The sequence below is a fragment of the Podarcis filfolensis genome (assembly GCF_964270895.1).
Source record: "Podarcis filfolensis genome assembly, chromosome: 15".
In the NCBI taxonomy this organism is placed as follows: Eukaryota; Metazoa; Chordata; class Lepidosauria; order Squamata; family Lacertidae; genus Podarcis; species Podarcis filfolensis.
The window spans coordinates 24,658,382-24,676,475 of NC_139618.1; the positions used below are offsets into that span (position 1 = coordinate 24,658,382).

Genomic DNA, 18,094 nt, shown 5'->3' on the forward strand with positions numbered 1-18,094 from the left:
ATTGTAAAGGAGAAGTAGAGCTGTGTGTCATCAGCATATTGCTGACACCATACTGCAAAACTCTGCATAATGCCAGTATGCAGTTTCATGTACTGTAGATGTTAAACGGCACAGAGGATAAAATTGAACCCCGAGGAACTCCACACTAAAGGTTCCACGGGGCTGAAGAGTACTCCCCAAGCATTGTCCTCTGGAAACGACCATCCAAGTAGGACCAGAACCACTGCAATGTGGTGCCACCAACCCCTAACTCGGAAAGCTGCTCCAGAAGGATACCAGTGGTATTGAAAGCTACTGAGAGGTCGAGGAGAATTAACAGGGACACATTTCCCCTGTCTCTCTCCCAACAGAGGTGACCAAAGCAATTTCAGTTCCAAAGCAGCACCTAAACCCTGATTGAAATGGTTCTGGAAAATTCATTTCCTCCAAGAATGCCTGGATCTAGTCTGTATTCACCTGCTCCAGAACCTTGCCCGAGGAAGGGAGATTAGCAGCAGGTTGGTAGTTACTTAGATTTTCTGAATTCAGGGACGGTTTATTAAGAATGGTGTGGCCTCCTTCAAGCAGGCAGGGATCACCCGCTCTCAAAAGGAGGCATGAATCGCCTCCCTGGCCCAGCCAGCTGTTCCCTCCCTACTAGTTTTTGTCAGCCAAGAGGGCCAAGGGTCCAGAGCACAAGTGGTGGCCCTAACCAGTCCAAGCAGCTTGTCCACGTCCTTAAGCCTTACTAACTAAAACTCACCCAGCACACCAGGACTAGACAGTGCTCTGAACACCCCTTGAGAGTCATCTGCTGTAATAGCGGAGTCAAGATCCCAGGGGATGCAAGGGATTTTGTCCTCAGCTACTGTTGGTTGTTTGGGGCAGCCTGTAAGAGGCCCCACACTACCCAGAAAAGCTCTGGCACAATGAGGATGCAATGGAGGCAGCAAAGTACAGTGGTACCTCAGTTTACGAACTTAATCCGTTCCGGAAGTCCATTCTTAAACCGAAACTGAGGAACGCTTTCCCTAATGAGGCCTCCCGCCACCGGTGCCTTTCCAGCATTCAACTTCCGTTCTTGTTGTTGTTTAGTCGTTTAGTCGTGTCCGACTCTTCGTGACCCCATGGACCAGAGCACGCCAGGCACTTCTGTCTTCCACTGCCTCCCGCAGTTTGGTCAAACTCATGCTGGTAGCTTCGAGAACACTGTCCAACCATCTTGTCCTCTGTCGTTCCCTTCTCCTTGTGCCCTCAATCTTTCCCAGCATCAGGGTCTTTTCCAGGGAGTCTTCTCTTCTCATGAGGTGGCCAAAGTATTGTAGCCTCAGCTTCACGATCTGTCCTTCCAGTGAGCACTCAGGGCTGAATTCCTTAAGAAAGGATAGGTTTGATCTTCTTGCAGTCCATGGGACTCTCAAGAGTTCTTAGACCGAGGTAAAGTTCGCAAACCGGGACACTATTTCTGGCTTTGCAGATTTCGTAAACCGAATAGTTCGTAAACAGGGCTGTTCTTAAGCTGAGGTACCACTGTGTACCTTCATTACTGCCTTCGCTGCCACACGGTAGACTTGATGATGAGCCCTCTCCAGGGTTTGATTGCATTCAGCTGGACTTTTCCTCCACTTGCGTTCCAGCTGTCTCCCAGCTTGTTTCCTTGCCCTAAGCTCTGGAGTATACCAGGGTTGAGAAGACGTGGGCTCCACAAAGTGGGAGAGGGCGCTCAGGGGCGCTCATGTCAACGGCCCGAGCCATTTGGATGTTCCAGAGGTGGGTCAAAGCAGACATGCCAGTCAAATCAGCCACAAAATACCGCAGAGTCATCTGAAAACCCATTGGATCCATCAAGGTGGACCATCCCACTTGGTTCTTCACCTCTGTAGAGGGGGGAAAGTGCTGAAAGCCTAAATCTCAGCAGGAAGTGATCTGACCATGACAAGTGACCGATGTCAATATCGCACACTTTCAGATCATCCTTTTCCTGCCCTGTTGAGAAAACAAGGTCCAGAATGCGGCCTGCCACATGTGTTATGTATAAACATCTGGATTTGAAGGAATGTTGTATCTCCACCTCTAGAAGCCCATAGTGACCCCTGCTGGGCGTTTGTAAAATGTTCCACTTTCCCCCATGGCCTAATAGGGAAAAAATGCAATGCCTTTGAGGATATGTTCCTGTTATTCCAACTAACAGAACATGCGTTTGGGTCAAAAAGGAGATTTTTCCTTAGGTGAACAGCATGGAGTGATTTTTGTTCAGATTGTGCCTGCGGGCAGGGGGAGGCTAACCCTACAACTACTACTATTGATGTCATTACAGTGGTACCTCGGTTTACAGACGCTTCAGGTTACAGACTCCGCTAACCCAGAAATATTACCTCGGGTTAAGAACTTTGCTTCAGGATGAGAACAGAAATCGTGCAGCAGCGGCGCAGCGGCAGCAGGAGGCCCCATTAGCTAAAGTGGTGCTTCAGGTTAAGAACGGACCTCCAGAACGAATTAAGTTCTTAACCTGAGGTACCACTGTATTTAAAAACTGTCCTGCTTAGTTTGCTTCTGACAAACAAGCTTCCAAAAGGAAGCCTGTCTTTGCACAATGCAAAGAAACTTAATGCTGCATCTGCGCTATGCCTTTAGAGCTACTAAAAACAGCCATGGCTTCTTCCCCCCAAAGAATTCTGGGAGCTGAAGTTTGTTAAGGGTGCTGAGAATTGCTAGGAGGCTCATATTCCTCTCACGGAGCTGCAATTCTCAGAGTGGTTTAGCTGTCAATCCCTCTTGACATCAGTCTCTGGGAGTTGTAGGGAATTGGTAATTACAGAGTTAAACATTGTTTCCGGTTACTATGGGTTGGAGCTTAGGTGCCATGCTTTAGCTTTTTAAAATTGTGGTTACTTTCATTTTCCTGTGCAGTTGTGCCTTAGCCTGTTCCTCAGCAAAGAGCCTCTTTTGTCTTGGGTCTCCAAAGTGAGTAATCTTGCTTTATATTCACAACACCTGTCATCTCCATCGAAAAGTATTCTGGGCAGCAGGCGATGGGCAAGATCCTCTCTGCCTGAGGCTCTTCAGGAACCCCACACTGTCTGAACAGACCAGAGGCAGTCAGTGTGGCGCTCTCCGGATATGGTGAGATGACAGCTCCCACCATCCCTGCCCACTTGCCATGCTGTCTGGTGCAGATGGGAGTTGAAGTCCACTAACACCAACACCGCTGGAGGAGACAGTACTTGGCAAGAGGGATGAATAGTCTGACCTTGGGGAAAGGTCGTAGCTCTGTGGTAAAACATCCACCTTGCATGCAGAAGGTCTCGGGTTCAATACCCAGTTGCACCTCCAGGTAGGGTTGGGAGAGACTCATTGCCCAAACCCCTAGAGAGCTGCTGCCAGTCTGTGCAGACAATACTGAGTGGACCAAAGCTCTGATTCGATGTAAGGCAGCTTCCTGTGGACCTGCGACCTGGAAGGAGGTTGCTTTCTCATGTATGGCCCGAAAGAAAGCAGGATTTGTGTTGCCTTTTGTGCTCCCTGCAAATACTGGTGGAGGAAGGGGTGGGTGCGGCCCACCCCGGGTGTCATCCCTGAGCAGGGTGACATTGCTGCGTGGTCCCCCTGGGATGCTTGTCCGGCCCCCAGGTGCAGGGCATGTGTGCCGCTCCGGGTGCCAGAGCAGCTAGCTCTGCCTCTGCCTGCAAACAGTGCACCTGCCAAAAGTTCCTTTTGCAGCACAAGAAGCCATGATTTATAGACCCAGATAGAAGAAGCCCCATTCCTCGGCTGTTGTTCCAAGGCCAAGCCTTAACAGACGGAAATGAGATTAATCTTTATGGGTGTTTTGTCTTTACGTACCTGCAATCAGTTGGCCGCATAAAGCAGTTGCCTCGCCATAACAACTTGCCATAATTTCTCTGATTCCTCCGCTAGCAATATGGTTTTCAGAAGAGCTGTTGTACATGGGATTTTTTTCCCCTGTGTTGTTGTTTTTTTAAAGTCCTCATGAAAATCCATCAGCATTTTAGTAGAAATTTCTCCCAAGATACAGATTTATTTATTTTTTGCAAGCAAGTTCCTCTGAGAGAAGGCATTTTATATTTTCACCAATTGCACCACCCAACTCGGTGAGGTGCAAATTTTGAGGCACAGCTGTGCTGAGATTGGTGTATTGTTTTCAGAAAGTGTGAATTGGGCGGGGAGGGTCCTGGATTAAAATCCTAACTGGATTTATCCTCCATTCCTAATTCAAACTCAGCACCCTCCCTATGTGTTAAGGAAACAGGAATTAAATGTGTGGAAACTCTAAACCTCCCCCCCAACTCCCTGCTCCACGAAAGCTGGACCAAATAAGGAGAGCCAGATGCTGGTTCAGAAATTATTCAAATTCTTCTACTGGAAAAGAAAGATTGTATTTTCCTTGAGGGGGGCGGGGGGGGGGGGCGGGAAGGATGGTCCAGAGACACTTCAGAGATAAACTAATAATTTGCAGGCGACTCTATCAATGTCAACAGTGAACTTATGGAATTATCAGGAGACAGTGGCAGACATGGTTTTTTAAAATGGAAGAGCTATTGCCCCATACAGTGGCTCCAGAAAGATAAAGGAAAAATTACAGGGTGGAGGTGGCAAATGAGCTTCGAGACTGAGCTATCATGGACAAGTGATGTGAAGTGAAGATAACTGTTTTTGGCCCATTTTTGCAAAGCGAAAGGCACAGACGCTGTCCACAATCAACCTGACTTCGGAAGAAAATGCCTTTTAGAATTTCTGGCTCACATACCTGCGGTTTTGGGAAAGACGGATGGCCAGAGAGATGTTCAGATTACTATTTTCCAAAGATTGTGGCAACATGTTTTACACAGAGAGGCAAAAGAAAGAGAGAGGGCTGAAGCTTGAAATGTTGACCGTGTGCACTGAATTTTAAAAATTCCGAGCATGATAATTTGGGAGAGAGCAGATTATTTGTGATAAAGATGTTGAAAGTTTTGTGGCATCCAGAGGTCACAAAGTATAACTTGGATTGTAGGGTAATGCAAGTGCATGCACTGATTTCAAAAATCCTTTGGTGGACTCAGCTTTTGAACCCAAAGGAAATAGTTTGCTGTTTAAGCTTGCTCACTTTCAAAACATGGACGTAATTTTAATAGAAACGTTACATTTACCTGTGGAATTTTAATAGTAGAGTCACTCAACAGTTTGGGGCCCATGGGCTCATTTGTGAGCACTTTATGCACACTGTCACAGTGCACAGACTGCAGTCACAGATGTGCATGCACACCTCAACCAGGCATACTAACTGTTCCTTGCCCCCACCAACAATTAGGCATGAAAATGGCCCTTCTCCTGGCAGCAATAGGCTTCTTTCAAACCTAATTTCAGTAGGGGAGGAATATGAGTTCAAGGGCTGCTTGTGTCTTTAGGGCCATAGGCCACCTTCCCTCGCTTTACAAGATGCATCTTCCTGGGTCAGACCCAAAAAAAGGACCCCTGGACGGTTAAGTCCAGTCAAAAGGCAACTATGGGGTTGCAGCACTCATCTTGCTTTCAGGCCAAGGAAGCCGGTGTTTGTCCACAGGCAGCTTTCCAGGTCATGTGGCCAGCAGAATTAAACTACTTCTGACGCAATGGTACACCGTGATGAAAACCAGAACGCACAGAAACGCTGCTTATCTTCCCGCTGCAGTGGTACCTATTTATCTACTTGCGCTAGTGTGCTTTTGAACTGCTAGGTTGGCAGGAGCTGGAACAGAGCAGCGGGAGCTCACCCCATTGTGGGGATTCAAACCGCCAACCTTCTGATTGGCAAGCCCAAAAAGCTCAGTGGTTTAGACCACAGCGCCACCAGCCCATCTGGTCCAGCATCCTGTTATCAGAAGCAATCAGCAGGAAGCAACACCTTCCACTGTGGTTTGCCCTCAACACCTGTCACTCAGAATCTCTGTACACTGAAGTTATTGGTTCAGTATTGCAGCTCATGTCATCACCATCACCATCATTTTATTTGTATGTCCATTCATAGCCGTGTCCTTCATGAATTTGTCTTCTTTATTTATTTTTAAAATCTAAGCCAGCCCGTCCATCACTGCTTCAGTATAGTGTTAGTTCAACAACCAAGCCCCAACCAAACAAGTTCATGGCTGCTCCGCAGACCTGCTGTCTCCATGGTCAGGAACCAGGTGTTATCCCTATCAACAGCTGCAAGGGCTGGAAGGTAACCATCTGCTAAACCATTTTTTCAAAAAAGAAAACTGGGGGGAGAGACAAGAATCTTGCCTCTAGCCTGGTGATTTTCTTGTACCTCTTGTAAAATGTGACTTGAGGCCACACGTTGCTTTCAACCGCTCACCTCCCTATCTTACGCTTTTCCTACTTAAACTGCTTGTCTTTATAGCTCTCAGGTTCCGGAGCGATTCAGTAAATATTTGTATGCTCCGGGCCCACGGATCAAACACTTTGATTAGCAGTGGCATTTACTGGGGGACAGAATACACACACCTGGCTTTTCTTGAGTGGAAGAGAGAATCTGCAGTAAGGGTAAGGACGCGGCTAAACCCACAGATCTTGGAATGAGCCCTGATTTCTGGTTTTACACAGAGCAATAACTAGCGATATAGGAAGCTGCCTTATCCTTGGGCCAGGTAGCTCAATACTGTCTACATTGGCTGGAATTCCAAGATTTTCAGCAAGGGACATTCCCAGCACTTTGGGGTTGCCGGGGATTGAACTTTCGACTGCATGCAAAGCAGTTACTCTGCCACTGAGCTACAGCCCCTACCTTAATACACAGGAACATAGAAAGATGCCTTATACCAAGCCAGACCATTGGGCCATCTAGCTCAATATTCTTTACACTGAGGGACCAAAGGCAGACAGAATTTCAGGCAGAGTTTTCTCCCAGCCCTGTCTGGGATTGAGCGTGGCACCTTCTGCTTGCAAAACAGATGCTGTTGACCATTGTTGATAGACTTCTCCTCCATAGTCCAGTCACAGCAGAATGGAAGTCTATCTAACCCAGCATCCTGCTTTTGACAGTGGCCAGTCAAGTGCCTTTAGGAAGCCTACACTCCCATGCAGCGCTATTTTTCTAGAAAAAGAGGTGCCAGAACTCACAATGAACACCTCCTTCATTCTCTTAGAATAACAATGACACCCACCTGAGAAGGGCTGGAACTGAGTTCCTGCTGAAGAAAAACCTCTGTTTGCATGGCATGTCTGCATTGTTTTCCTCCATACATTAATTGATGAAATTTCATATTTGATGCCTACCCAGATCAAACCTGCCAACACATGGCAACAAGTCTAAAACACTTATACCAAGTTAAATCCTACATTAAGAGTTCATGCTCCAAAATGGGGGAAAAACTAAATGTGAAAGATCTGCATTCACCACTGGCAGGGCAAAATTGGAACGTTTGCCAGGTGTGGGATATTTACTTTTGATTGTGATGAAAGTGAATTCTACCATCCTGTAGGCAACCCAACACCCCCTGCAATCTTCAGGAACCTGAAAGCTCCGCACTGCATTCTAAGTATGGGGTGAAAAAGAGGATCCCATCCTGTAGGGCAAAGCTCAACATCGCTTTGCTGCTCTTTCACATCCTGTTAATACAGACATCAAAGCTTTTGCAACACAGCTCTCCTGGTACGAGTGTGCACAAAGACACATGCTCAGAGTTGTAACACCGGTTTACTTGTGAACAGCTCTACTAGCTTCGGCCAGTTGTGGGAAGAAGAAAAAACAATATTTTCCCTCTGTTTGAAGTCCATGTTCAGAGTTCAGCAGATATGAATTTTACTTTACAGTGGTGGTGGGAAACCTGGCAATAGAAACAGATGCCATTGGACTCCATTTCCCATCAGCCCCAGTCAGCACAGATTATTGTCATGGGATGATGGGAGTTGTAGTCCAGCCGTATCTGGAAGGCCACAGGCCCTCCACTCCTGCATTACAACTTAGGACCAAGGTAGCTGGAGGATTGCCTTTCATATTGCTTGTGGATAAAGCTTGGGGCGAAGGAAGGAAGGAAGGAAGGAAGGAAGGAAGGAAGGAAGGAAGGAAGGAGAAAAGAAACACACAGAGAAGAAAACTGGCAAACACAGTTGCTGAAAATGGCATGATGCTTCCACTGGTAGGGTAGAAGGCAGGGAGGCCAGCAGTAGGTGGCGCCAAAGCTAACGGCAGGCAGAGGCAACTAATTCTAGTTTTGTCTCCATCCTCCTCCCTACTGAGTGCCACAAGGGCAACTCTAGGAGGATGGTGACAGGTACTACCACGCCCTGGACTAATTGTTAAGTAAGAAGGCAAGCGGGTGGGGGCTGGCTTTTGCTGAATAATGTTGGTGAGGCAGTGCTCTGTTCCCCCCAATAAAGTGGCCTTCACTGTGCAAGGGGTGCCAAAAGAGAGTAGGTTTGAGAGGGCAGAAAAAGATTTGGGCAGGTGAGGGTGTCAGGCTTGAAGGAGCAAAGGCCATAGGGTTATGCCTGCGTGAGCATGCTGGATAATTCAGGTTCTACCCTACAGAACTAGACCTGACTGCTTCCATTTAGTCTCCCAGGCTTTGTTGATCTTTTAGATGAAGAATTGCTACACACAGCATTCAGTTAAAGCAATGCTTTTCCCATTCCCAGACAAAGAGTCAGCTGTTTCTCTGGCAGTCGAAATCCAAGCCAAAAGAAGGGGAAAGGTGCAGAGGTGTGTGTATGTGGGGGGGGGGGGAGGGAGAGAGTCTTAAATTGCTTTTTTTTAAAACTGCTCTGCTTGGCCCTCGGATCCTGCAGACAATATTTGTCCCCAGATTGTTATACTGTACACACGATAAAAACTTTACAGCACTGAGTGCTCAGAATGTCGACAGTCCTTTCGGAAATGAAGCAATGCCATTTGCCAAGATAATGTTGAGTGTACATTGGAAAAGTGTCCTTTCTTTAAGAGGGTTTGGCTTTAAAAGGTGCTCTCTGTAGCATCCTTCACAGGAGGAATAGTCCTTGCATGGGAAATCATTCTTAGGAAAATGCGTATGCAAGCAGAGCCATTGGACCACTGGGAATGTGCTACATCAATGCTAAGTTTTATTATGATTTTTGCCTAAAGAAATAACAGCACCCAGCACGAATCCCTTCTTTAAAATATAACAACAAGCCAGATTTCAAAAACAGCAGGGACCCAGCTTGCCTTTCCGTCATCTTCATTGGTTTATCCTGACTATTATATACAAAGAACTGGGAGAGCTTCCTCCAGACAACTCTGTGCATACTTTACTGAGCATACTTTCTGATTTGTTTACAGGGTGGTTATATGACAGTAAACTTTCATCCTGCATTCATCCTTATTTGCTTCTGGGCTGTTTACTGTGAGTCAGCCACCCACCCCACATTTGCCTGTCACTTTTCAAGCTGCAAAAAGTCTTTTTAAAAAATGTGGATTTGGGGTGCTAGGACAACACTTTTAATTACACAAACCTATGTGCTTAAATCTCTCCTGGAAAATAGTGACATTCTGGAGGGCACTCTGAGTATCTTGGTGCAATAAAACACAGAAGGTGTACTCTACATTCAAACATTTCTTTTTTTTTTTTAAGTGTATCCAATGCTACTCCTACTCAGAGTAGGCCTATTGAAGTTAATGGACATGCCTAACTTGAGTTTGTAATTTTTTATTGGCTCTACCCTGAATAGCTTGTGATAATCCAGTGTTTCAAGAGACAAAAGACACTTGATATGACAGGATAATTCTAAATATGTTTCGTAAGGGCTGAGTGAATCTCAGAAGAATGTGCGTCTTTAACAGATTGAGAGAAAGGAATGTAATGAGCCTTTCCCAACGTGGCACCCTCTACATGTTTTGGACTACAACTCCCATCATCCTGAGTCAACACATCCCAATGGTCACAGCTGATGGGAGTTATAGTGGAGGGTGCCAGGTTGTGAATGGCTGGTGTGAGCACTTGGGGCTCTGTTTGTGCCATGATTTCTAGGCACAGGCCTGAACAGTTTTGGGGGTTTATTATCTTGCTGCTTCCCCCTGGAAAACCAATGCTTTACTGCTGAATTGGAACAAACATCAGGTTTTCCATGAACTTCTGTTTGTTCTGATCCAGTGATAAACAGTGGGTTTGCTTGGGGAACGCAGCAGTGTGACCAAAACAAAAAACCACCCATGCCTACAAATCATGGACCTATAGAAATTGCAACACAGATGAAAGTGTGGATAAGCCCTTGATCTACAGGTGAGGGACTTCCATCCCAGGAGTGGCCTTCTTCTTAGAGTGTGACAACTGTCACTTGCTTGCCTGGAGGGAGAGGGGTGTGAGTGGGAATGGGCACAGAAACCCCCAGTTGAATTCAGCCTACGGTACAAAGCCAAGAGCCACACCTTGCAAGGGAAACGTGTCCCCGTCTGCTCCTTGCCCCCTTGAAAGATTTTTCTAGAGGAGCCCATAAGCAGCACCTATTCAATTCCAGAATTCCAGGCGGCCTCCTGAGCCACCCATGGAACTGGGTGGGTGCTTAGCCATACGAATTAAGGTGCTGTGGGGTTCCCCGGGTGGTACTTAAGCTGAAATAGGGTTGTTGTGGCCTGCCTTACCACTGTTTCCCTGTTTCTGCGCTTTATTCCACCGTCTAGAAGGAAAGAGCCTATTCACAGTGTGGTATTCCTACTTGTGGAGCTGGGCTGCTGTATTTCTTTTGCCAAAACACGGGTGCTGAAGAACCGCCCCGATAAACCGCTATTTCTCTGCATGTGCAATATGGAAAGGGGCTCAGCACACAGAAGACAAACCGGGTTTTCACACCCTAAGGAGAGACGCAGAGAGAGAGAGCTGGCTTGTCCTTGAGCCACAAAGACTTGAGACGTTTCAAGCTATCCCTGTATGCCGAAACTCTGGCTTTAAAGACCTTCGACTGGGAGGCTGTTGCTCAGATCGTATGTGCTGTTGTTTTCATCCTGCAGAAGAAGCTTCTCGATGGTCAGGGGGCCCATTTCCTTCCTTGAGTCCTCCAGCTCCTCGGGGACCGGATCTGGGATTGAAACGGGAAGAGGCAGAAACTGGGGTGCAGGGAGGGTGGTTGAAGCCGGTTGGTACTGCAGGGACGGCGCTGGTAATGTTGAAATAGGCTGAGTCCATGGGAAGTAGCTCAGAGGAGCTTGCTGGTCCATGACATCCAAGTGAGGCACAACAGCTGGTGTGGAAGTGGGTCTCGCCTGTTTGATTAAAAGGAAAAAACAGATTGACCCATCACTTGTGCTTCTCTGCAGCAGGAGAGGCTAAACATTGGGGGGGGGGGCAGATGTTGTTGGTCTCCAGATCTTACCAGCCCCAGACATGATGCCTCCATTCATTTATTAAAAATAAATAAGTCAAAAACAATGGTTAAGATTAAAATCCTCCAGACAAAAAACTGCAAAACTAGCAATGAACCATTACAAATAATGAAGGATACAGTATGGAAGTGAGAGCTGGACTATAAAGAAGGCTGATCGCCGAAGAATCGATGCTTTTGAATTATGGTGTTGGAGGAGACTCTTGAGAGTCCCATGGACTGCAAGAAGATCAAATGTATCCATTCTTAAGGAAATCAGCCCTGAATGCTCACTGGAAGAACAGATCCTGAAGCTGAGGCTCCAATACTTTGGCCACCACATGAGAAGAGAAGACTCCCTGGAAAAGACCCTGATGTTGGGAAAGATTGAGGGCACAAGGAGAAGGGAATGACAGAGGACGAGATGGTTGGACAGTGTTGTTGAAGCTACCAGCATGAGTTTGACCAAACTGCGGGAGGCAGTGGAAGACAGGAGTGCCTGGCGTGCTCTGGTCCATGGGGTCACGAAGAGTCGGACACGACTAAACGACTAAACAACAACAACAACAGTGTGGTTGAGTAACTAGGCCACAGATGGGGAACGTGGGTGTTACTGAGCTCCAACTCCCTTAGGCCCATCCAGGAGGGCCAGTAGTCAAGGTTGATGTGAGTTCTAACATCTGGAGGCCCTTGGGTTTTGCACCCCTGCAGTAGAGTGTTGGCCTAGAATTGGGAAGACCCAGGTTCAAATCTCCAATCAGCCATTAAGCTCCCTAGGCGACCTTTGGCTAGGAATCTGGGAGGATACCATCAGAAATGGAAATTGCCACAATTTGCTTGCTCACCCACAGGTCAGGAGCAGAAATTGCACAAGCGAATAAGAGCAGAATCTGCTATCACTGGATTTTTTTTTAGTCTGCAAAGGTCATATAGATAATTCTGTCATGCCAATGTGTCCACATGGCTCCAACCTCATTGCCCCTCTGCTAAAGAAGCAGCAGCCTGCCTGAGCCCCATCCATATAAACAGTAATGCCACTTGAGTCAGGAGGGGCTCTTTGACTTTGCCCCACACCCCACCAACTGCTGCTGGGCCAATTACTCACTCTCAACCTCACCTGCTTCATGGGGGGCATTGCTGGAGGATAAAATGGGAGTTGGCAAAAAACCATGGCAGCTGCCCAGGGCTAATGAATAAATAAATTCTGCTAACTGATGCCATGAAATACCTGGGAGGAGAGGGAAACAACAACAATGGCAGAGGACTTGCTTTGCATGCAGAAGGTTTCACATTCAATCCCTGGTAGCTCCAGTTTTAGAAAAGGTCAAGTAAGTGTTGACAGGGAAGATCTCTGCCAGAGTGTCACTGCCAGCCAGTGTGGTTGACTCTGGGCTGGAAGGACAAAGAGTCTGACCTTGGTATGAAACAGCTTCCTTTGAGCCTACAGCCTACTCCCAATTAACTCTCCTTGCATTACTTTCTTAGGCTCTCAACTTCTGGACCTGCCAAGAGAGACGGCAGAGAAATCCAAGGATTTCCAAACTGTACCAGAAACCACCTCAGTTTGTGTGTTCGTTCCCAACCCAGAACAGAAAACCTTCCTCTTCCCCATGCATACGAGAGAGTTATGTATTTGTTAACTTGCATGGTGGGAAATAGGCTGGATTCCTTAACATGGCTGATGGGTCGAGAAGCCCACCTGCTACTAGGCACCCTTGGAATAACAGGGTCCTTAAAGGTAAAGGTAAAGGTAAAGGGATCCCTGACCATTAGGTCCAGTCGTGACCGAATCTGGGGTTGTGGCACTCATCTCGCTTTACTGGCCGAGGGAGCCGGCGTACAGCTTCCGGGTCATGTGGCCAGCATGACGAAGCCGCTTCTGGCAAACCAGAGCAGCGCACGGAAACGCCGTTTACCTTCCCGCTGGAGTGGTACCTATTTATCTACTTGCACTTTGACAACTGCTAGGTTAGCAGGAGCAGGGACCAAGCAACGGGAGCTCACCCGGTCACCGGGATTTGAACCGCCAACCTTCCAATCCGATCGGCAAGCCCAAGGCTCAGTGGTTTAGACCTCAGCGCCACCAGTGTCCCTAACAGGGTCCTTGCTGTGGTGCAACAAGATTCCTCCCTCCCCTCTGCTGTTTCTAGGGATGCTGCCTCTTCCTTCCCCATATAGAAATTAATGGAGGCATCGTGGCATTAACTTGGATCAATCACTTGCGGAGGTGTGCATACCCGTAGCTGAGTAAAACAACTACAAGAGAAGAACAGAACATGTGATCTAAGTTCCTCCCACCTTCGATGGCACTTTGCTGTGGCACATAGCATGAGGCAGTGTTGATCTCTGACAGCAACAACTACATTTGCAAGAAATTCCAGCCCCGTGGGCTTCAGTGTGGAAGACAGCCCAGTATCTGCAGACTGTCCCTCTTGATCATGTCTGAAATCAATGGGTGATCAGGTCTTTGGTTGGGAAATAGGCCTCACTGCTGCTTTTGCTATATACAGTTGGTCTTGTGCAAAGTGTTGTTTTTAAAAAAACAAACATAAAGCACCCTGAAAGCCATCAAATAAAATAATTATTCATAGCATTTGAAATGCAGCCGAAAACAATGTTGTAAAAAATATCATGTGGAAACAGACCAGGAAGAAAAGGACCCAGGTGCTCCCTGCGAATATTCAGATCCGATATTTGATATTTTGGGTAGCAAGACAGAACAATGCAATTTATGGCACTCTTCAGTTACAGCAATTCAGAAGCTGCCAGTCGGAGCGATGAGATTCCTTGCTAGTCAAAGCCAATACTAAGCTGATGACTATACTCTCACTTTCTCTCTCATCCCCCCCCCCAAGGTGCACACAATGTTCTTAATTTTTTACTTCTCACATGAGGAAGCTTAATTCTATAACAGCCTGTGCTTAAATTAGAGTCGAAGAGGATTTGCATCAGGAAAATAATCCCTTTGTGATGGCCTCTGAGAATTGTGATGTCAAACATTCACTGTATATTTAAATATCTGATGAATGCTTACTGGATATTGCATACAATGTGTATTTGTCACCCAGTGATACTTGATTTCAACAATACTTAATGTGCAATCTTGAGGGAAATATTTCACCAAGCCCTCAGGAGCCTGACACCAGCTTGCTTAAAGGACCACCTTATCCCACTTGACCACTTTGATCTATGAAACTGGCATTCTTGCAACTGCCACACACTGTTTGCGCTGCACTTGTAAAAATAGAATTGCACCTTCAAAGTAGCAGCATCTTCTCTTTGGAACTCCCTGAAGCAGGTGCCTTCGTTGCACCCTTTTCTACAACTGCTAAAAGCTTCATTGCTTAGCCTAACCAAAAACGTAATTTTACTATGTGTATTTGTATTTAAAACTGTTGCTTTTCATCGATATTTTGATCAAGTTATCATCTCGGTGTTTTTAAAGTTTGCTGATTTTATCTGCAACATCTTATAAATGGCTGATATAGTTTTAAGTTAAACCACCTAGAGGCTGCTGTTGTTGTTAAAGGTAAAGGTAAAGGGACCCCTGACCATTAGGTCTGGGGTTGCGGCACTCAGTTCGCTTTATTGGCTGAGGGAGCTGGGACACAGCTTCCGGGTCATGTGGCCAGCATGACTAAGCCGCTTCTGGAGAACCAGAGCAGCGCACGGAAACACCGTTTACCTTCCCGCCAGAGCGGTACCTATTTATCTATTTGCACTTTGACGTGCTTTCGAACTGCTAGGTTGGCAGGAGCAGGGACCGAGCAACGGGAGCTCACCCCGTCGCGGGGATTCGAACCGCGACCTTCTGATCAGCAAGCCCTAGGCTCTGTGGTTTAACCCACAGTGCCACCCACGTCCCAGTGTTGTTAGGAGGCATATAAATCATGTTCAATAAAAATGTAAGAAATTAGTAGAACTGGTCCACTGCAGTGACCCAGCCAGACTCACCGCAAAGTTTGTGATCAGTGGCTGAGATGCATAAGTGAGCACCGAAGACGTTCCGACGAGTGTGTAACTTGGGCACATGGGCTGGACATACATGTCCGCTGAATAAGGACAGCTGACAGCTTCATGTGAGACATAATCTGGGTAGGTTGTCCACTGGGTCAAAGGCTGCAGAGAGGCTGGAGAAGGTTGTGTTAACCAACCGGAATACAGCGACCCATCATCCATCACTGGCAGTGCAGAAGTGACAAAATCCGAATCTGTGCAGACTTGGCCTGTGAAGAGAGGAGAGTCTTGAAGGTAGGGAGAGGTAAATCTGTGAGTTTCAGCTTCTCATTTTTTCCAATCTTAAGTCATTTCCACTTTGGGTTGTTGTTTTTTAAGGTCCTCAGAATTCATCAGCATTTTAGTGCAAAGTTTTAACATACATATTTTCCTATGCAATTTTGCCTGATAGACACATTTATTTATTTTTGCAAACCGTTTCCCCCCCTGCATATATTTTGCACACTGTTTTCGCTAAAATATTCATTTTTAGAAACACATTACTTGACTGGGAGATCTGCAAAGCACAATGCGGAAAGGTGCAAATTTCAAAGGATGGTTGTGTTTCGGCTCACAGCTAGCTTTGGGGAAAGGCCAGTTAGGAAGGTTCCCTTCTAAATACGAACTGAATTGAATTTCTCCCCCAGTTGTACTTGAGAGTTAAGCTGTGAGAATGTCAGAAACAAACCGGTGAGCAAAGAAGTAGAAACAAAAGCAAAAACTAGAATAGACTAGAATACTGAGACACTTACCAGTGGGTGAATAGGAAGGGACAGGCTGATGGGGAAAAAATACCTAAAGGAAAATAATAGTTTGACATCAGCTATTTAAGAAAATGAAATACCAGAGAAAATATTACTCAGAGGCCAACTAGGAAACTCATTTCAGTGATATTTAAACTGTGATCAAACTTCAAGGCCAGCTAATGAGCTTTCAGGTCCAGCATATGGACAGGGCAGTAGGGAGCTCTCTTAGGCAGCCCATACACCTTACATTTAAAGCACCATTATGTCACTTCCCCCAAAGAATTCTGGTAGCTGTAGTTTGTTAAGGGTGCTGAGAGTTGTTAGAAAGCCATCTCTCCCCCCCCACCCCATCCCCCAGAGCTCCTTGTGAAGAGGAGTTGATTATTAAACCACTCTGAGAATTGTAACCGCTCTTAACAAGATGCATCTGCCAGAATTCTTTGGGGGAAGCCATGGCTGCTCAAAGTGGTACCATGACGTTTTAAGCGCATGGCGTGAATGTGGCCTTGGTCATTCTGCTACCCTCAGAAGAGCAGGGAATGACAACCTGGGAGAAGGCTTTCTCTGTGGCAGCACCTCAGTTGTGGAACTCCTTTCTGGCAGAAGTTTGTTTACCATTTTTGTTGTACAGCTTAGCACAAATCCTGAAGATGCACCTCTTTACCCTGGCCTTTGACAGTTAAGGTGTTTTGTTTTGCGGGACCCACCTCATCAGTTTTGATTTATAATAATAATAATAATGGTTTTACTTGCTCTTGTAACTGTGTTATATTGTGAGAACCCGTCCCAGGTCTTGATGACGAAGGGTGGGTAAGAAATCTTATGACCAAACCAAATAAAGGCTTTTGTTTGGAGAACGAAAGGGCAGAAGGAGTGGGGTGGGGATTCCTCAAGCCACGCTGCCCCACAACAGGCCACCTTTCATTTCAGCTGTTTGCAAGTGCTGCTTCTCCTGGCTCAGTTTTTAAAATCAGATTTTTGCCACCTGAGCTTTGTACAAAGCTCGATTTCAGGTCTGCTTAGCCTGCCAGCTCTGAGCATAAGACACCAAGCTTGGCGTAGGTGACATCATGATGGAAACCCATATGAATCAACAAGGAGATTCAGAGAGGAAGAGGATCTTGCCCACAAACTGTGGTTTTGCCCACAGCTCTTCTTACCGTCGTCGCTGCCCCAGCTGTGGCCACGTTTGCATTCTGAACACTGCCACGCTTTCGCTTTAGGAGTTCCTTTACGGGCTCTTTGACACGGACGCCTTGATAGGGGCGGGTTGGGGGCGGGGGCTGCTCGGGTGCAGAACCTGGGAGGGGAAAATGATAATTATTTTTCTCTCTCAGTGCTTCAAATATTGGATGAGTGGAACACCTTCCACTTGTGCAATAGAATTTCCCCTTGCTCCCTTCCACACGCCCCCCCTACACCCAATTTGAAGCTGGATTAAATGTGCAGTGTAGACATACCCTGACCATTCTTTCCTCTCTCTTTTCTAGCGAATTAAAACAATTGCAAATCGTGAGGTCTGAGCCCCATGGCTTGCTATAAAACCTCCACTGAATAATCAGCCCGGCAGTCAGCCAAGAAGCCACTCCGAAGCCTTGTGATAGTGTGAGTCACAAGGAAACACAACTCACTTCTGTATCTGAAACAGGTAAGCTTTATCACATGCAAAGTATTTGGCGGCGATGACTTGACACCGTATCAAAGCTTACGGGCATAAGGAAATATTGATAAATCCATTGACGGCAGCAATTTCCGCGGCACAGGGCTTTGACTGCAATCGGTAGGCATACCTGAGCTGATAACCAGTGCTTCCTTCCTAACCAAGTTCTAACTAATCAAACAGGTAACAGTCCCGTTCCTTTTCAGAGGAGTCCAGCTTCACCCTCTCTCATTAAAGCCATATCAAAACATAAACAACTTGAATGGTTGGATGCAGGAAGCAAGCTGATTTATACAGATTCTGTTTTTTTTTTTTTATAATATTTTTATTTTTCCATATAAAGACAATACAACAAACATAAACATACAAAAACAAAAACAAAACAAAAAACATGTATCATTTCATATCCTAATTTCATATCCTA

At 46.4% G+C, this 18,094-nt stretch overlaps 1 protein-coding gene across 1 annotated transcript in view; it reads right to left on the minus strand.

Annotated features, from left to right (window-relative positions):
* Positions 1-9,014: 9,014 nt before the first annotated feature.
* The window catches only part of POU2AF1 (POU class 2 homeobox associating factor 1), a 31,665-nt gene continuing 22,585 nt past the window's right edge, over positions 9,015-18,094 (minus strand). Inside the window, exons 2-5 of the mRNA XM_083589081.1 lie at positions 17,171-17,310; positions 16,017-16,059; positions 15,223-15,494; positions 9,015-11,170 (exon numbers count right to left, since the gene is read on the minus strand). Coding sequence (XP_083445207.1) covers positions 10,856-11,170; positions 15,223-15,494; positions 16,017-16,059; positions 17,171-17,310 — 770 coding nt within the window. The 3' untranslated portion in view covers positions 9,015-10,855. The remainder of the gene's footprint in view (positions 11,171-15,222; positions 15,495-16,016; positions 16,060-17,170; positions 17,311-18,094) is intronic.